This window comes from Schistocerca nitens, chromosome 4 (assembly GCF_023898315.1).
Source record: "Schistocerca nitens isolate TAMUIC-IGC-003100 chromosome 4, iqSchNite1.1, whole genome shotgun sequence".
Lineage (NCBI taxonomy): Eukaryota > Metazoa > Arthropoda > Insecta > Orthoptera > Acrididae > Schistocerca > Schistocerca nitens.
Genome location: NC_064617.1, coordinates 175,264,969 through 175,284,265, shown reverse-complemented (window position 1 = coordinate 175,284,265; position 19,297 = coordinate 175,264,969). Strand labels below are relative to the sequence as shown.

At 43.4% G+C, this 19,297-nt stretch overlaps 1 protein-coding gene across 1 annotated transcript in view; it reads right to left on the bottom strand.

Annotated features, from left to right (window-relative positions):
- The window catches only part of LOC126252184 (uncharacterized), a 140,180-nt gene that overhangs the window by 19,101 nt on the left and 101,782 nt on the right, over nucleotides 1-19,297 (bottom strand). Inside the window, exon 4 of the mRNA XM_049953055.1 lies at nucleotides 1,904-2,096. Within this exon, the coding sequence (XP_049809012.1) occupies nucleotides 1,904-2,096 (193 nt within the window). The remainder of the gene's footprint in view (nucleotides 1-1,903; nucleotides 2,097-19,297) is intronic.

Here is a 19,297-nt window from a genome sequence, read left to right as displayed (position 1 = left end):
TCCGATCCTCCCTCGTAGAAATTACTTGAAACGTTACGGCGATATGCAGTTAAGTTATACCACTGTCTTTCCACCCCCCAATTTCCCTCCCCCTTTCTCTAGCGGACGAATGTCATCGGAAGTCACCAACGGCCCTAACGTCCCTGAAAACTATGGATACCAGTCGCTTTCGAATATTTTTTACATGGCATGGGTTCTCATCCCCACACTGGAGAGGTAGTAGGGGGGTGGTTGTACTACCTCAGGAAGCTTCGCCGCTGCCCACACATCAACGTAAGAAATTTTCATCGTAATCGGATGAGTGATATAAGAACGCACAGAAGACCAATAAACCGGGAAGCAAGCTATTATTCATCTACAGGATGCCCGCCTCCCTCCTTAAAAAAAAAAAAAAACTTGACATGCCTTAGGAACAGGTTCCTTACACCAAAACAAGAAAAAATCTAGTAAATATGGATGCTAATGTTTAGCATCTCATGACAGATTTTATTATGACATAGTTAAGTTTAAAAAGCTGGTGAAGTCACCTGCATCTACAAAATATTTGGCTAGTCAATCATTAAGTTAAATATCACAGGCTCACTTTCTTATAACATACCTTATTTTAGGAAACAAAAGTTAAATCCTATCATAACCGTTGTAATTATAGTGTTCATTTTCTCTAATTTCGATAAAAATTCGTTTAAATCCATATATAAACATGTAATGTAGATCGTATCTGAAAAATTTTACTTTCTTTAATTGTTGTAAGAAGTATTATGTTCTTCTGAATATAAAATGTACACCACTATTGTCTGCCTTTTTTGTTACATACCGTCATTATCATTATTAACTCGTTGCCTTATGAAAGTAATTTACTGGTAACGGTTAGGCTATGCATCATTTGTTAAACAGTCAAATTCATTGTATTTTGTGTATAAAAGTTTAGAAAATACTAATGTTTTTTACTTTTATTAACAAATGGAAAAGTTAATTAACATGTATGAATTACAGCTTATTAATGAAAATATTTTCCTTTTTAATATCACTAACAGAATGAGAATGTAAGTATTCAAGACATAATAAAAGTTAGTACAAAATGTGAAACATCAAACAGAAAGTGAATTAATTTCTTTATATCTAGAGATTGAGTAGTACTACCGATGTATATGATCTCTATTCATTTAACATTAAGCCATTTCGCACACCTACGTCAAATTTAAATTTATTTTCATGTGATTAATGTTTAAAAGCAAATGGTATTTTATGAAATGATATTACTCAATATTTGTTAATTGACATTCCCATTTCATAATATAAATACTGTTTAAATAAGATAAAAGATTTTATGATTGAATGGAACCAAGGACCTCTCACATACAGCATCTATACGCTATACACTCATCTACCTGAGAGTCTTTGCATTTGATTCTACATAATAGCACTGATACATCTTTTGACCTTCAAAGACGATTTTTCGGTTATTTTTTGGAACTGCATCATATTGATTTACGGGACTGAGGGGTACTGTCCTTCAAACTGTCCAAGTATAAGGAAAATTCTAGTGATTTCTGTGACTATAAGTTCGGTTGTAATATTGTGGCGTTCAGAACACCCAAGCAGCAAAAATCTTGGTTGTATTACCCAGAAGTGCAACTAAGCTAACTCAGCTGCTCCTGTTTATGAAATAGACATGACTGTGACGAAAATTACTTAACAGAATGCGGAAATGAGTCATAAACACGATAACATCGTCGTTAGATAATCGATAGCTGCCACGCATTCTTCGTGTTGTTATCACAGAGCTTAAGCAACACATTGCAAGTAGAGCATTGTATCTGTGCATGAGCAGAGTACGGGACACAGTTTCAAAAGAGGGGTAAAAGAAAGCAGCTTGGGAAACTGCTGAGACAGCGATCCTCACCCACGACGAGGGCCTCCCGCGTCTCGACCAGCGGCTCTGCGTCCGGGCCGCCGCCCGCGGTCACCGTCGCCTGGCATCGAACCCGCAGCAGGCCGTCAGCGGAGAAGTGTCGCTCGGACACGACGAGGCGCAGCCCGGACACGGTGGCCGTCAGCCCGTGCTGCTGCACAGACGCCTCCAGCGCCGGCGGAACCTGCCGACACGCCTGCGTCACCAGGGGGCCCACGGCCCGCTCTGCTGGCCAAACTGCACACTTAAAATGGCCACCTCCTACAGCGGCGACATGCACAACAGTGCTGGTTTCGTTCCTATATTGGTAAAAATCCGAAAGTCTAACAAAAAGAAAAGTTAATGTGTTGAAAGTTTGGCACAGTGCCACATTGCTTACTCTTAACAAAGGTCAAAGTGTACGGAATTGGGTCTCAGATATCTGAACAGATCGAAGACTTATTAAGTAGCAGATGGTGTCCGGGAAGTAGGGACTAAAGAGCTATAGAATATACAAAAATGTTTGAAAATGTAATTTTTTTACAAACACTCTAACTTCTCCCATTTATACACTCCTGGAAATGGAAAAAAGAACACATTGACACCGGTGTGTCAGACCCACCATACTTGCTCCGGACACTGCGAGAGGGCTGTACAAGCAATGATCACACGCACGGCACAGCGGACACACCAGGAACCGCGGTGTTGGCCGTCGAATGGCGCTAGCTGCGCAGCATTTGTGCACCGCCGCCGTCAGTGTCAGCCAGTTTGCCGTGGCATACGGAGCTCCATCGCAGTCTTTAACACTGGTAGCATGCCGCGACAGCGTGGACGTGAACCGTATGTGCAGTTGACGGACTTTGAGCGAGGGCGTATAGTGGGCATGCGGGAGGCCGGGTGGACGTACCGCCGAATTGCTCAACACGTGGGGCGTGAGGTCTCCACAGTACATCGATGTTGTCGCCAGTGGTCGGCGGAAGGTGCACGTGCCCGTCGACCTGGGACCGGACCGCAGCGACGCACGGATGCACGCCAAGACCGTAGGATCCTACGCAGTGCCGTAGGGGACCGCACCGCCACTTCCCAGCAAATTAGGGACACTGTTGCTCCTGGGGTATCGGCGAGGACCATTCGCAACCGTCTCCATGAAGCTGGGCTACGGTCCCGCACACCGTTAGGCCGTCTTCCGCTCACGACCCAACATCGTGCAGCCCGCCTCCAGTGGTGTCGCGACAGGCGTGAATGGAGGGACGAATGGAGACGTGTCGTCTTCAGCGATGAGAGTCGCTTCTGCCTTGGTGCCAATGATGGTCGTATGCGTGTTTGGCGCCGTGCAGGTGAGCGCCACAATCAGGACTGCATACGACCGAGGCACACAGGGCCAACACCCGGCATCATGGTGTGGGGAGCGATCTCCTACACTGGCCGTACACCACTGGTGATCGTCGAGGGGACACTGAATAGTGCACGGTACATCCAAACCGTCATCGAACCCATCGTTCTACCATTCCTAGACCGGCAAGGGAACTTGCTGTTCCAACAGGACAATGCACGTCCGCATGTATCCCGTGCCACCCAACGTGCTCTAGAAGGTGTAAGTCAACTACCCTGGCCAGCAAGATCTCCGGATCTGTCCCCCATTGAGCATGTTTGGGACTGGGTGAAGCGTCGTCTCACGCGGTCTGCACGTCCAGCACGAACGCTGGTCCAACTGAGGCGCCAGGTGGAAATGGCATGGCAAGCCGTTCCACAGGACTACATCCAGCATCTCTACGATCGTCTCCATGGGAGAATAGCAGCCTGCATTGCTGCGAAAGGTGGATATACACTGTACTAGTGCCGACATTGTGCATGCTCTGTTGCCTGTGTCTATGTGCCTGTGGTTCTGTCAGTGTGATCATGTGATGTATCTGACCCCAGGAATGTGTCAATAAAGTTTCCCCTTCCTGGGACAATGAATTCACGGTGTTCTTATTTCAATTTCCAGGAGTGTATATGAGAAACTATATCCTCCATATGACCACCAAGGACGCGAGGCAACGAGCAAAGCGTTCTTTGAAGTTCTCGATGATACGTTCACAAACATCTGATAGGATGCCGTTAATAAACCTTTTAATTTCGTCCTTCAATTGGTGTATTATAGTGGTGTCTTCACGTACACTTTTGATTTCACAAATCGCTACAGAAAAGAGGCACAAGGCGTAAGATCACATGATCTGGCAGGCCATTCCTGGTTGCCACGCAATGAGGTAATTTTTTGAGGAAACTTTTCATTCAGCAGAGCAATTGCTTCGTGAGATGTGTGATATGTTGCAGCATCTTGTTGACACAAAAAAATCAGAAAGCATATTTCGGTAACGGTCGCCGTTCACGTTGACGGCAGCTCCATCATTATTTTCAGAAGAATTTGAGACGATCACTCCTCCTGCCCAGCACCCACACCACAAAGTCCTGCGTTGTGGCTGCATGTCATCTTCCACAGTCACTCGCGGATTTTCCTTACCCCATATTCCGCAGTTCTGTTTGTTGATTCCTGACGTGAAAGTGCGCCTACTCTGAGAAAATTATTCTTCTTGTAAAGCTTTCGTTCACCGCTTGTCGAGACAAGACCCACTGAGTAAACTGATGTCTCTTTCCATGATCTGCAGGCTTCAACTCTTATGTGAGTCGAATCTTGTGCACATGCATCTTCAGAACTTTGGAAAGGATTTCATGCAGTGAACTTCGTGATAAATTCAGTTACTGAGCTAGTCAGCGAACTGATTTTCTAGGTCTTACGGTCACATTGTCAAGCACAAAAATGGTTAAAAAATATGGCGTTTCAGACTGAGATCGCTGTACTTTATTTTCAATCACCGGTTTCGGGCTAGCTGCCCATCTTCAGATCTGTTAGACAAAGTTAAAAATGTAATTAATGAAAGAGATACAGTTAGTGATAGAAACATCTTAGTTTGCAAAAAGAAATTTTGGAACATATTAAATGCCAACATACGATATATTGTAGTTACAGAGTAACTTGTCCGTACAGAACACTCGGTTCGCTGTCATAAGTAAAGTAAATTTCAATCTGTTAAAACCTTATATCGCAGTTTTTAAGAGTAACCTGATTGGTAACAGTAAAAAGTGCCCTCTACCTATAACAATTGTGCATCTGTTATTATTTCAACGTATATATTAATGGTGAATATACTTTTTAATAAAACAATGTTTTAAGGCAATAACATATGAATAATCTTTTTTGAGTGGACCATGAAACGAAAAATTTACACTAATTTAAAATTTCTTTTTAAAGAAACATAAAATATAATTAAAATGCAGATATTGTTTCGAAAATGTGCGTTTCCTCTTCTTTGTTTTGACTGGTGGTGGAGTGGATTTCCGTACGTCGGAACGTATACAACGCCATGCCGAGTCCTCTTCCGCCGCGCCCAATTCACCTCGCCGCCAGTAGGCTGAGGGCCGTTCCGCTGCAGCTGGTTCTTACTGCGGCGTGCTGTTGCTTTAAAAAGAGTAAGCCTAAAACAGGTCTTCAAAAATCTCATAATAATTCCTGTGCATAAAATCACTTTGCTCATTAAGTAGTAGGCCTGGCGTTTTTTTTTTTTTTTTTTTTTTAATGAGCGTATATTTCAATCTCTTCGAGCACGTTGACATAGAGACTTTTTGGAGCTTTATGTAGTCTCTATCTCAACGTGCTCGAAGAGATTGAAATATACGCTCATCAAAGAAAAACCCCAGGTCTACTACTTAATGAGCAAAGTGATTTTATGCACAGGAATTATTATGAGATTTTTAAAGGCCTGTTTTAGGCTCACTCTTTAAAGCAACAGCACGCCCCAGTAAGAACCAGCTGCAGCGGAACGGCCCTCAGCCTACTGGCGGCGAGGTGAATTGGGCGCGGCGGAAGAGGACTCGGCGTGGCGTTGTATACGTTCCGACGTACGGAAATCCACTCCACCACCAGTCAAAACAAAGAAGAGGAAACGCACATTTTCGAAACAATATCTACATTTTAATTATATTCTATGTTTCTTTAAAAAGAAATTTTAATTTAGTGTAAATTTTTCGTTTCATGGTCCACTCAAAAAAGATTATTCATATGTTATTGCCTTAAAAAATTGTTTTATTAAAAAGAATATTCGCCATTAATGTATACGTTGAAATAATAACAGATGCACAATTGTTATAGGTAGAGGGCACTTTTTACTGTTACCAATCAGGTTACTCTTAAAAACTGCGATATAAGGTTTTAACAGATTGAAATTTACTTTACTTATGACAGCGAACCGAGTGTTCTGTACGGACAAGTTACTCTGTAACTACAATATATGGTATGTTGGCATTTAATATGTTCCAAAATTTCTTTTTGCAAACTAAGATGTTTCTATCACGAACTGTATCTCTTTTATTAATTACATTTTTAACTTTGTCTAACAGATCTGAAGATGGGCAGCTAGCCAGAAACCGGTGATTGAAAATAAAGTACAGCGATCGAAGACTGAAACGCCATATTTTATTAATGAACGATCGCGGAATTCCCATTGAGACAATTACGTCTAGTTTTGATATACAAAAATGGTTCAAATGGCTCTGAGCACTATGGGACTTAACGTCTGAGGTCATCGGTCCCCTAGAACTTAGAACTACTTAAACCTAACTAACCTAAGGACAGCACACACATCCATGCCCGAGGCAGGATTCGAACCTGCGACCGTAGCAGTCGCGCGGTTCCAGACTGTAGCGCCTAGAACCGCTCGGCCAAACCGGCCGGCCATTGTCAAGCACGACAGCAGTGTTTTCATGTGTTTGAACAGAACGCGGTCGTCCTATTTTCTAAACGTTTGAAACTGAATCCGTGGTCTCAAACTTCCGAATGATTCCTTTGGAGAAGTATTACGTCCGAGTGTGACACGCAATTCACGATCGGTTGCCGTGGGACTTGTATTGTTTTAGTTACAGCTTTTTATCACTTGGATACATTGCTCACTTGTCATTTGCTCCACGACGAATGTAACACCAAACAACGATGCTCATCTCACAAAAGCTATCTGGCTACTAATGGGAACGATCACAGATAACAAACATGAAAGAAACTACTTCTCGGACGCCCGTTAGAACTCAGTATTTTATCCTGGACGGCGAGTGTAAATCTGAGACGAAGCTATCGTAAGGGGTGTCACAGGAAAGTACGATAGGACAGTTCTCGTTCTATCTATACATCGTTCGTGCAAAATGTTTCGAGACTGACTTTATTCATGGCGTATAAGCGAGATCAGTGCAGTTACTAAGCTGGCAGCTTTGAGCTAACAGCTGTAAGCGACAGATGTGCATTCGTTACGAGCGTTGGTGTTCAGTAGTGAACGTGTGGCCATAGTGTGTAAATTTTGTTGTGTCACAAATCGTAGTGAGGCACATCTCTAAATCAAACGTTCAGCGCATCCTCCAGAATGTTATGAAGAAGAGGAAAGAGGATGCAAAGTATAACCTACGCTTCTTGTCTCCCAAATAAAATCAACGACACATGGATGCCTGCCATAACTTTAATGAACTGGAAAACCTGGACAATTATTTTCTGGAAAAGATGTCATCATTGTTGACGAGTCTTTCACACAACGTCGAAGTCCAGAAAGTTACACGAAGGATGAATGCTTAGACGACATAACCAACATTGAAGCCAATACGCCGCGTCTTGGGCAACATCCCAAATAAGGACTGTTATCGGTGTTTCACATAGTTATAAAAACGTTCTGTTCGTTTTACTTCAACGCGTGAGACTTGAAGCATTAAAACCACCATCTTAAATTTTCTCCACCTTTGCTAACCTAGTTGCGAACGTTTTCGACTGACGGGGGTACGTCAACGAACCGAGTGTTAGGATGAACAATAATCAGCGACTATTCCCTCATGTGCCTGTAGTGTAAGGACAAGTGTCAGCGTTGAGTGCCTGTAGGCAGATAAATGACGATTTAGACAGAAATTCTGTTTGGTGTGATCAATTGTAGCTTGCTCTCAATGCAGAAGAATGTAATTCGATACAAACGGGCGGGAAAAGGAACCATCCGTTCTTCGAATATAGTATAAGTGATGTGCTGGCCGCTTGATAAAGTCACATCGGTTAATATCTAGACCTATCGTTGCAAAGTGACTTGAAATGGAACCAGCACCTTAAGTTGGTTGCAGAGAAGGCGAATGGTCGACTTTGGTTTATTAGCAGAATACTAGGATAATGTACGTCACCTAATATAAGGGCGACCGCGTGCAGGGGCGCTATTAAATATGTTTGATCAACACGCGAATACTGCGGGAATGCTCTGTGAACTCAGATGCGAATCCCTGAGAGGAAGAAGATGTTCTTTTCGCGGAACGGTATTTCGAAAGTTTATCAAACCGGCATTTCGACCGAACGCACAACGATCCTATTGCTATCAGAAAACATCACGCGTAAGGACCACGAAAACAAGACAAGGGAAATTAGGGCTCGTACCGGATAGAGACAACTGTTTTCCCCCGCTCCATTTGCTACTGGAACAGGAGACGGAATGATCAACCACGCTCCACTACCGTAACATCTGCTGCAACTAATAACGCCTAGCCGTATCCACCTGCTGGAACGGCTACTTGCTGCCTATCACTGCGTACCTTGCTCACGTCCCGTGCTCGTTAAAATTCTGAAACTTTCGTCTGAATTTTATGTTGTTTGCAGTAGAATCATAAAATGAATTACATTTCCGGCAACACTGTGTATGGCTCACCTCAACATCTCACCAGAGCCATCCGCCTTTTCTTTTTGTAAAAGGTGTCGTCTTCCATCTCACATAGGTTGGCCACTGTAGGTGACAACGGTCTACTTGTCTACTCATCGCCAACCAGTAGGCCTGTTGGCAGTACTCTCTGTCAGACGGTACAGCGCGGCGTTCTGGAAGCACGTTTGCCGTTCCCAGCGGTGCTGGCCTGGAGGTGTCTGCGAAGATCCTCGTGGGAGCGTGTGAGGAGAAGGCGGGACGTGGCGCCAGCGGCAATGCGGCTCCCCGAGGTGTTCTCGGTAGTCTTCAATTGAAGAACACTACCCGCAGCGCGCCATCCCTCTGGTTCCCGTTCACCATCCGCCGACAACGCTGCTAGTAATTCCACGTACGAGCATTGAATTACTATGACGCTCTAACGAAGTACGAGGGTGGGTCAACAGGTAATGTCTCTTGAGTCATAAAATATTTAATAATGAAGCTGTAAAACCAGACGTAGTACAGACCATCACCCGAACTGACCTCTACACAATACTACCCATCCACATAGTCACCACTCATTTGTGCACATTTGGGCCGTCATTGAACGCAGGCATGAAAAGCAGCTCGAAAAAATCCTGGGTTAGCTTTTACAGCAATGATTTTAGAGCTGCTTTAAGTGCAGCCACTAAAAAGTGTCCCACCCAGCCTCAGATTATAAAAAACAACAGTTATCTGTTACACCCATTTAAACTGAACTTAAATAAATGATCCAAGCAAATAAATATACTGGGTGATCAAAAAGTCATTATAAATTTGAAAACTAAATAAATGACGTAATAATGTAGATAGAGAGGTACAAATTGACACACATACTTGGAATGACATGGGGTTTTATTAGAACCGAAAAAATACAAAAGTTCAAAAAATGTCCGACAGATGGCGCTTCATCAGATCAGAATAACAATAATTAGCATAACAAAGTAAGACAAAGAAAAGATGATATTCTTTACAGGAAATGCTCAATATGTCCACCATCATTCCTCACCAATAGCTGTAGTCGAGTAATAATGTTGTGAACAGCACTGTAAAGCATGTCCGGAGTTATGGTGAGGCATTGGCGTCGGATGTTGTCTTTCAGCATCCCTAGAGATGTCGGTTGATCACGATACACTTGCGACTTCAGGTAACCCCAAAGCCAATAATAGCACGGACTGAGGTCTGGGGACCTGGGAGGCCAAGCATGACGAAAGTGGCGGCTGAGCACACGATCATCACGAAACGACGCGCGCAAGAGATCTTTCACGCGTCTAGCAATATGGGATGGTTCTAATAAAACCCCATGTCATTCCAAGCATGTGTGTCAATTTTTACCTCTCTATTTACATTATTCCGTGGTTTATTAAGTTTTCAAATTTATACTGACTTTTTGATCACCCGGTATTTACTATATTATAATGCAACAAATTATCTTTTTCTATACTCTTATTTGACCCATTGTTACAAAACTGTACAGCAGCCGATATACTTTTGTGTCTTCTGTTACTAAAAGGATTTTGATGTTTGTAGGCAAATCATTCCCAGAGGTCATCAGAGGCTGTAGTAGTTTCTTAGTTTCTTGATATCCTATGCGGCGTCCGAGGGAAATATGATTAACGTCTTCCTCACTGCAGCATTTACATGAAGAAGATGCGACCATATTGAAGTGGTAGAGATGTTGCCGGAATCTCTCGTGATTGAAGCGTAGTTTTGCCCTTGTCATTATAAAGCTTTTGCTGTATCTGCAAGTCTGGTACCAAGGACATGATGGGAGATTAGGTATTGCGGCATGGTGTCTCCGCTTAATTTTGTAAGATTTTACGAGATTACGGTTACAACGGGCCATAATACAGTCCTTGTGGTATGAAGGATATTGTCGGGTGGCAGTTTATCTTATTTCACTGAACTGGTGTACACAGTTTCCTTAACCATAGTATGTACTTTTTCATTTCCTTTTAATCCGCTGTGAGCTTTCACCTGTAACATGACGGTCGTCTTATTTACATGGGAAAGCTATTGCACTGCTTCTATGATCCGAAATACCACGTTCTGGTATTGTTGACGTCGTAGCATTGTAACAACAGCGTGAGTCTGATAAAATAATGATTGTTTCTTCTTGCAGTTCTTTTGTGCATTGAAGTTCCTCTAAAACAGAAGTTGTGCAGTGAGTATGGAAGCAACTTCCGGGAGCTTGAATTTCCCTCCTCGATCAGTCTTTCCGTCTACGAATGCACTTCCTGTAGCGTCTTCCGATCCAAATGTGTGGTTCTGTCTTGCGATGGCTGTGCTGTTAGGTTATCGGGTCAGTGAACCTTTCTGAATGGAAGGCACGTCTTAATATTCAGCTTCCTTGCTGAAGCAGTTCATATTTTGAGAAGTGGCGACATATTCAAGGGGAGAAGAACCATGAAAGTAAAATTCTGCTGAGGCTGATATTTTTTCCTTAATACAATGCCTACCTGCATAGCACACTGTAGTGAGATCAGTTATCTAAGTTTTTTAATAGAGAAACGGGCGTTGTAGGTAAACAGCTCAGTGGCTCGATGGCTGATAAAATGATTCAGGAAAGTGGCGCGTTAGAGTTCACAACCTACAGCGGAACCTATGTGACCATACGTCATACGTCTAGAAACAAAACCCTAAATTTTTCCAAACAAGTTTTGATACGTGAGTTCAACGATGGCGCAAATGTGCACAAGGCATGGTGACTACCTGTATGTTGAACGGTAGTTTCAGGCTATGGTTTGCATTAACTCCATTGTTATGTAAGTTCATTATCAATTTATTTATGACACGGGAGATATTAATTTTTCATGCATCTTCGTATGCTATTCAAAGTAATTCCCGTAAATTCCGGGGAAGGGAAGGATGAACTCTGATGCCACTTTTAATCACACTCCAGATGTGTTCGATCGGGTTTAGATCCGACGAGTTGGGAGGCGGGGGGCAGCGCATCAATTGAAAATAGCCACTCTCTTCCTGGAACCACTCCATCACACTCCTGGCCTTGTGACGTGGTGCGTTATCTTGCTGAAAAATGCCACTGCCGTCGATAAATATGATCATGATACAGGGGTGCACGTAGTCTGGAACCAATGTACGATACACCTTGGCCGTTCTGGTGCCTCGTGCGAGCCCCACTGGACACATGGACGCCCATGTGAATTTTCCTCAGTGCATAATGGAGCTGCGGCCAGCTTCTCCGTCCCGCAGTGCAGGTGTCATGGAGCTGTTCGCCTGGAAGACGACGGATTCGCGCCAGGAAACGCTCTGGCATTGCATAGGTACCGATGGCGTGGTATTAACGTTGGCACATGCATGTGTCGTCGACTGCAGAGGCCCGTCGTTAGCAGTCTTCGGCGCACTGTGAGTCCACTCTTGTACTCTGCCCAGCATTAAAGTCTGATGTTAGTTCCGCTACAGTTCGCCGCCTGTCCTGTTTTACCAGTCTGCCCAGTCTATGTCGACCGACGTCTGTAATGAAGGATGACCGCCCAATTCCACGACGTCTGGACTTGGTTGAACCTTGGTCCACGTGTTGAAGGCACTCCCCACAGCACTCCTCGGACATCCGACATGTCATGCAGTATCCGAAATGGTTGTGCCAAGCTTCCGGGCCATCACAAAATGTTCTCGATTAAACTCAGATAGATCGCGCGCCTTCTCCTTTCCACTCATGGACAGCACGCTCGCTGCTACTGCTTGCACCGTGCGTGTGTCTGAGTAGCAGTCATTCCTCGCCAGATGATGCTGCTATCGCCTGGACGGGTTTCTATCGATAGTTGACTGCTGCAGCAGTCTGATGTTGTTCACTGCAAGGTATACGTACCCAACACTGGAACATCTACAGGGTGGTCCATTGATAGTGACCGAGCCAAATATCTCACGAAATAAGCGTCAAACGAAAAAACTACAAAGAACGAAACTCGTCTAGCTTCAAGGGGTAAACAAGATAGCGCTATGGTTGGCCCGCAAGATGGCGCTGCCATAGGTCAACCGGATATCAACTGTTTTTTTTTTAAACAGGAACCCCTATTTTTATTACATATTCGTGTAGTACGTAAATAAATATGAATTTTTAGTTGGACCACTTTTTTCGCTTAGTGATAGATGGCGCTGTAATAGACACAAACGTATAAGTACGTGGTATCACGCAACATTTCGCCAGTGTGGACAGTATTCAAAAAATGGTTCAAATGGCTCTGAGCACTATGGGACTTAACAGCTGAGGTCATCAGTCCCCTAGAACTTAGAACTACTTAAACCTAACCAACCTAAGGACATCACACACATCCATGCCCGAGGCAGGATTCGAACCTGCGACCGTAGCGGTCGCGGACAGTATTGCTTCGTGATATATTACCCGTGTTAAAATAGACCGTTTACCAATTGCGGAAAAGGTCGATATCGTGTTGATGTATGGCTATTGTGTATGGCTATTGTGATAAAAATGCCCACCGGGCGTGTGCTATGTATGCTGCTCGGTATCCTGGACGACATCATCCAAGTGTCCGGACCGTTCGCCGAATAGTTACGTTATTTAAGGAAACAGGAAGTGATCAGCCACATGTGAAACGTCAACCACGACCTGCAACAAATGATGATGCCCAACTAGGTGTTTTAGCTGCTGTCGCGGCTAATCCGCGCATCAGTAGCAGACAAATTGCGCGAGAATCGGGAATCTCAAAAACGTCGGTGTTGAGAATGCTTCATCAACATCGATTGCACCCGTACCATATTTGTATGCACTAGGAATTGCATGGCGACGACTTTGAACGTCGTGTACAGTTCTGCCAAGTTTTTTAACGCGTTCTATTTAGCGACGAAGCGTCATACACCTACAGCGACAACGTAAACTGGCATAATATGCGCTATTGGGCAACGGAAAATCCACGATGGCTGCGACAAGTGGAACATCAGCGACCTTTGTGGGTTAATGTGTGGTGCGGCATTATGGGAGAAAGGATAATTGGCCCCCATTTTATCCATGACAATCTAAATAGTGCAATGTTTGCTGATTCCCTACGTAATGTTCTACCGATGTTACTACAAGATGTTTCACTGCATAACAGAATGGCGATGTACTTCCAAAATGATGGATGTCCGGCACATAGCTCGCGTGCGGTTGAAGCGGTATTGAATAGCATATTTCATGACAGGTGGATTGGTCGTCGAAGCACCATACCATATTCCGCACGTTCACCGGATCTGACGTCCCCGGATTTCTTTCTGTGGGGAAAGTTGAAGGATATTTGCTATTGTGTTCCACCGACAACGCCTGACAACATGCGTCAGCGCATTGTCAATGCATGTGCGAACATTGCGGAAGGCGAGCTACTCGCTGTTGAGAGGAAGGTCGTTACACGTATTGCCAGATGCATTGAGGTTGACGGACATTATTTTGAGCGTTTATTGCATTAATGTGGTATTTACAGGTAATACCGCTGTAACAGCATACGTTCTCAGAACTGATAAGTTCACAAAGGTACATGTATCACATTGGAACAACCGAAATAAAATGTTCAAACGTACCTACGTTCTATATTTTAATTTAAAATATCTACCTCTTACAAACTGTTCGTCTAAAATTGTGAGCCATATGTTTGTGACTATTACAACGTCATCTGTCACAAAGCGAAAAAAGTGGTTCAACTAAAACATTCACATTTATTTTCGGTTTTTTTTTTTTTTGGTCATCAGTCTACTGACTGGTTTGATGCGGCCCGCCACGAATTCCTTTCCTGTCCTAACCTCTTCATCTCAGAGTAGCACTTGCAACCTACATCCTCAATTATTTGCTTGACGTATTCCAAACGCTGTCTTCCTCTACATTTTTTGCCCTCTACAGCTCCCTCTAGTACCATGGAAGTCATTTCCTCATGTCTTAGCAGATGTCCAATCATCCTGTCCCTTCTCTTTATCAGTGTTTTCCACATATTCCTTTCCTCTCCGATTCTGCGTAGAACCTCCTCATTCCATACCTTATCAGTCCACCTAATTTTTAACATTCGTCTATAGCACCACATCTCAAATGCTTCGACTCTCTTCTGTTCCGGTTTTCCCACAGTCCATGTTTCACTACCATACAATGCTGTACTCCAGACGTACATCTTCAGAAATTTCTTCCTCAAATTAAGGCCGGTATTTGATATTAGTAGACTTCTCTTGGCCAGAAATGCCTTTTTTGCCATAGCGAGTCTGCTTTTGATGTCCTCCTTGCTCCGTCCGTCATTGGTTATTTTACTGCCTAGGTAGCAGAATTCCTTAACTTCATTGACTTCGTGACCATCAATCCTGATGTTAAGTTTCTCGCTGTTCTCATTTCTACTACTTCTCATTACCTTCGTCTTTCTCCGATTTACTCTCAAACCATACTGTGTACTCATTAGACTGTTCATTCCGTTCTGCAGATCATTTAATTCTTCTTCACTTTCACTCAGGATAGCAATGTCATCAGCGAATCGTATCATTGATATCCTTTCACCTTGTATTTTAATTCCACTCCTGAACCTTTCTTTTATTTCCATCATTGCTTCCTCGATGTACAGATTGAAGAGTAGGGGCGAAAGGCTACAGCCTTGTCTTACACCCTTCTTAATACTAGCACTTCGTTCCTGATCGTCCACTCTTATTATTCCCTCCTGGTTGTTGTACATATTGTATATGACCCGTCTCTCCCTATAGCTTACCCCTACTTTTTTCAGAATCTCGAGCAGCTTGCACCATTTTATATTGTCGAACGCTTTTTCCAGGTCGACAAATCTTATGAAGGTGTCTTGATTTTTCTTTAGCTTTGCTTCCATTATTAGCCGTAACGTCAGAATTGCCTCTCTCGTCCCTTTACTTTTCCTAAAGCCAAACTGATCGTCACCTAGGGCATTCTCAATTTTCTTTTCCATTCTTCTGTATATTATTCTTGTAAGCAGCTTCGATGCATGAGCTGTTAAGCTGATTGTGCGATAATTCTCGCACTTGTCAGCTCTTGCCGTCTTCGGAATTGTGTGGATAATGCTTTTCCGAAAGTCAGATGGTATGTCGCCAGACTCATATATTCTACACACCAACGTGAATAGTCGTTTTGTTGCCACTTCCCCCAATGATTTTAGAAATTCTGATGGAATGTTATCGATCCCTTCTGCCTTATTTGACCGTAAGTCCTCCAAAGCTCTTTTAAATTCTGATTCTAATTCTGGGTCCCCTATCTCTTCTAAATCGACTCCTGTTTCTTCTTCTATCACATCAGACAAATCTTCACCCTCATAGAGGCTTTCAATGTATTCTTTCCACCTATCGGCTCTCTCCTCTGCATTTAACAGTGGAATTCCCGTTGCACTCTTAATGTTACCACCGTTGCTTTTAATGTCACCAAAGGTTGTTTTGACTTTCCTGTATGCTGAGTCTGTCCTTCCGACAATCATATCTTTTTCGATGTCTTCACATTTTTCCTGCAGCCATTTCTTCTTAGCTTCCCTGCACTTCCTATTTATTTCATTCCTCAGCGACTTGTACGTCTGTATTCCTGATTTTTCCAGAACATGTTTGTACTTCCTCCTTTCATCAATCAACTGAAGTATTTCTTCTGTTACCCATGGGTTCTTCGCAGCTACCTTCTTTGTACCTACGTTTTCCTTCCCAACTTCTGTGATGGCCCTTTTTAGAGATGTCCATTCCTCTTCAACTGTACTGCCTACTGCGCTATTCCTTATTTCTGTATCTATAGCGTTAGAGAACTTCAAACGTATCTCGTCATTCCTTAGTACTTCCGTATGGCACTTCTTTGCGTATTCATTCCTCCTGACTAATGTCTTGAACTTCAGCCTACTCTTCATCACTACTGTATTGTGACCTGAGTCTATATCTGCTCCTGGGTACGCCTTACAGTCCAGTATCTGATTTCGGAATCTCTGTCTGACCATGATGTATTCTAATTGATCTCTTCCCGTATCTCCCACCCTTTTCCAAGTATACCTCCTCCTCTTGTGATTCTTGAACAGGGTATTCACTATTACTAGCTGAAACTTGTTACAGAACTCAATTAGTCTTTCTCCTCTTTCATTCCTCGTCCCAAGCCCATATTCTCCTGTAACCTTTTCTTCTACTCCTTCCCCTACAACTGCATTCCAGTCGCCCATGACTATTAGATTTTCGTCCCCCTTCACATACTGCCGTTGTACTGGATGTCAGAAACGGGGGCCTCGGTTTGGTGGATATTCGCAATAAAGCGTCTGCTCTGTTCCTCAAGCGGACTTTCCATATACTCAGAGAACTTCCACAATGTATAACCGCAAAGCTGTTTGCGGCTGTGACACCCCATATCCTGCAAGCACCGATTGATGTGCGAAGAATTAATGCCCGTCTGCAGTATGTGAGGAACTTTTTCCTCGAAGCAAGTTATCTTAGTGACAAAATCAGAAGCAACACACGTATCACAGCGCGCGACATCATACTTGAAAGGAAGTTAAATGAGGGTAGAAACAAAATTGAAACGAAATTCCCAAATTGTGACTGGAAAGCTGTATGGCGGAACATCAACTATGCCGGGCTATCTACAGACGCTATTTCCGCATGGTACAAAACAGTTAATAATGTCATCAGCACTAACGAGAGACTATATGGGATCGGTTTAAACCAGACACACCTTTGTGGAAAATGCAATCTGGTGAATACACTCAGCCACAGATTCACCTGTGGTGGCAATGTGCATAACTGGAATTGGATCAGGCAACAAATCGCTTTTCTCACCAGGTCCTATCCTCATACACTTTCTCTATCTGTTCATCTTCAGCTTGCGGCGTCTGCAGGCATACCTGAACTATCGTTGTCGGTGTTGGTCTGCTGTCGATTCTGATTAGAACAACCCGGTCACTGAACTGTTCACAGTAACAGACCCTCTGCCCTACCTTCCTATTCATAACGAATCCTACACCTGTTATACCATTTTCTGCTGCTGTTGATATTACCCGATACTCATCTGACCAGAAATCCTTGTCTTCCTTCCACTTCACTTCACTAACCCGTACTATATCTAGATTGAGCCTTTGCATTTCCCTTTTCAGATTTTCTAGTTTCCCTACCACGTTCAAGCTTCTGACATTCCACGCCCCGACTCGTAGAACGTTATCCTTTCGTTGATTATTCAATCTTTTTCTCATGGTAACCTCCCCCTTGGCAGTCCCCTCCCGGAGATCCGAATGTGGGACTATTCCGGAATCTTTTGCCAACGGAGAGATTATCATGACACTTCTTCAATCACGGGCCACATGTCCTGTGGATACACGTTACGTGTCTTTAATGCAGTGGTTTCCATTGCCTTCTGCATCCTCATGTCGTTGATCATTGCTGATTCTTCCGCCTTTAGGGGCAATTTCCCACCCGTAGGACAATAGAGTGCCCTGAACCTCTATCCGCTCCTCCGCACTCTTTGAGAAGGCCGTTGGCAGAATGAGGCTGACTTCTTATGCCGGAAGTCTTCGGCCGCCAGTGCAGATTATTTATCAAAATTTAGGCAGTGGCGGGGATCGAACCCGGGACCGAAGACGTTTTGATTATGAATCAAAGACGCTACCCCCTTTTTTTTTCTCTATCCACTTTTTTATCCATCCTTTTTTCCCAGCAATCCAATTTTTATTAACCACTTTTATTTTCTTTTTTGTATTTTTTTTATTTATTTATTTATTTTTTTTGTATTTTTAGGATGGTCAGGGCGTGGTACACGCCGCACTAGCAGTGGGGTCTGTTCACGGCACTGTCAGTGCGTCGAGGCCCAAACCCCTCCCACCCCTTTTTCATGTTCCCTGTTGGGTCATAGCACTAAGTGTGCAGAAATCTTTACACAACATTTCCATTCTCCGATGTAAGAAAGACAAAGAAACCTCTTCTCTAAGTAGAAACTGAACAATGGCAAAAAAAAAAAAAAAATTGTTCCGGAAGCAAGGTAATAGTATATAATAATAAGAACCCAAGTGTCTTTTAATTTTCTTCTGTTCGTTCTCGTTCAAGGTGTTGTAGTGGTTCCACATATTTAACCAACACCCATTCTTTCAAAAATGATCTTCAGCATGTTGCCGTAGTGCTTCTTGTGGTTGCGATACGTGCTGATTTTTGCATATTCACACTTCATGTAAACGCGGAATTCTATCTCGTTGTCCGTCCCAAGTGTGTGGATGACATAACTAACATATTTTCCCAGTAACCAGCTAATGGCGTTGGTTTTTAATTTCGGAAAGTATGTTATGTCTGGTCTCAGGAGGAGCGATGGCGTTATATATTCCGTAGAGGACCTGGTGAGAAAAGCGATTTGTTGCCTGATCCAATTCCAGTTATGCACATTGCCACCACAGGTGAATCTGTGGCTGAGTGTATTCACCAGATTGCATTTTCCACAAAGGTGTGTCTGGTTTAAACCGATCCCATATAGTCTCTCGTTAGTGCTGATGACATTATTAACTGTTTTGTACCATGCGGAAATAGCGTCTGTAGATAGCCCGGCATAGTTGATGTTCCGCCATACAGCTTTCCAGTCACAATTTGGGAATTTCGTTTCAATTTTGTTTCTACCCTCATTTAACTTCCTTTCAAGTATGATGTCGCGCGCTGTGATACGTGTGTTGCTTCTGATTTTGTCACTAAGATAACTTGCTTCGAG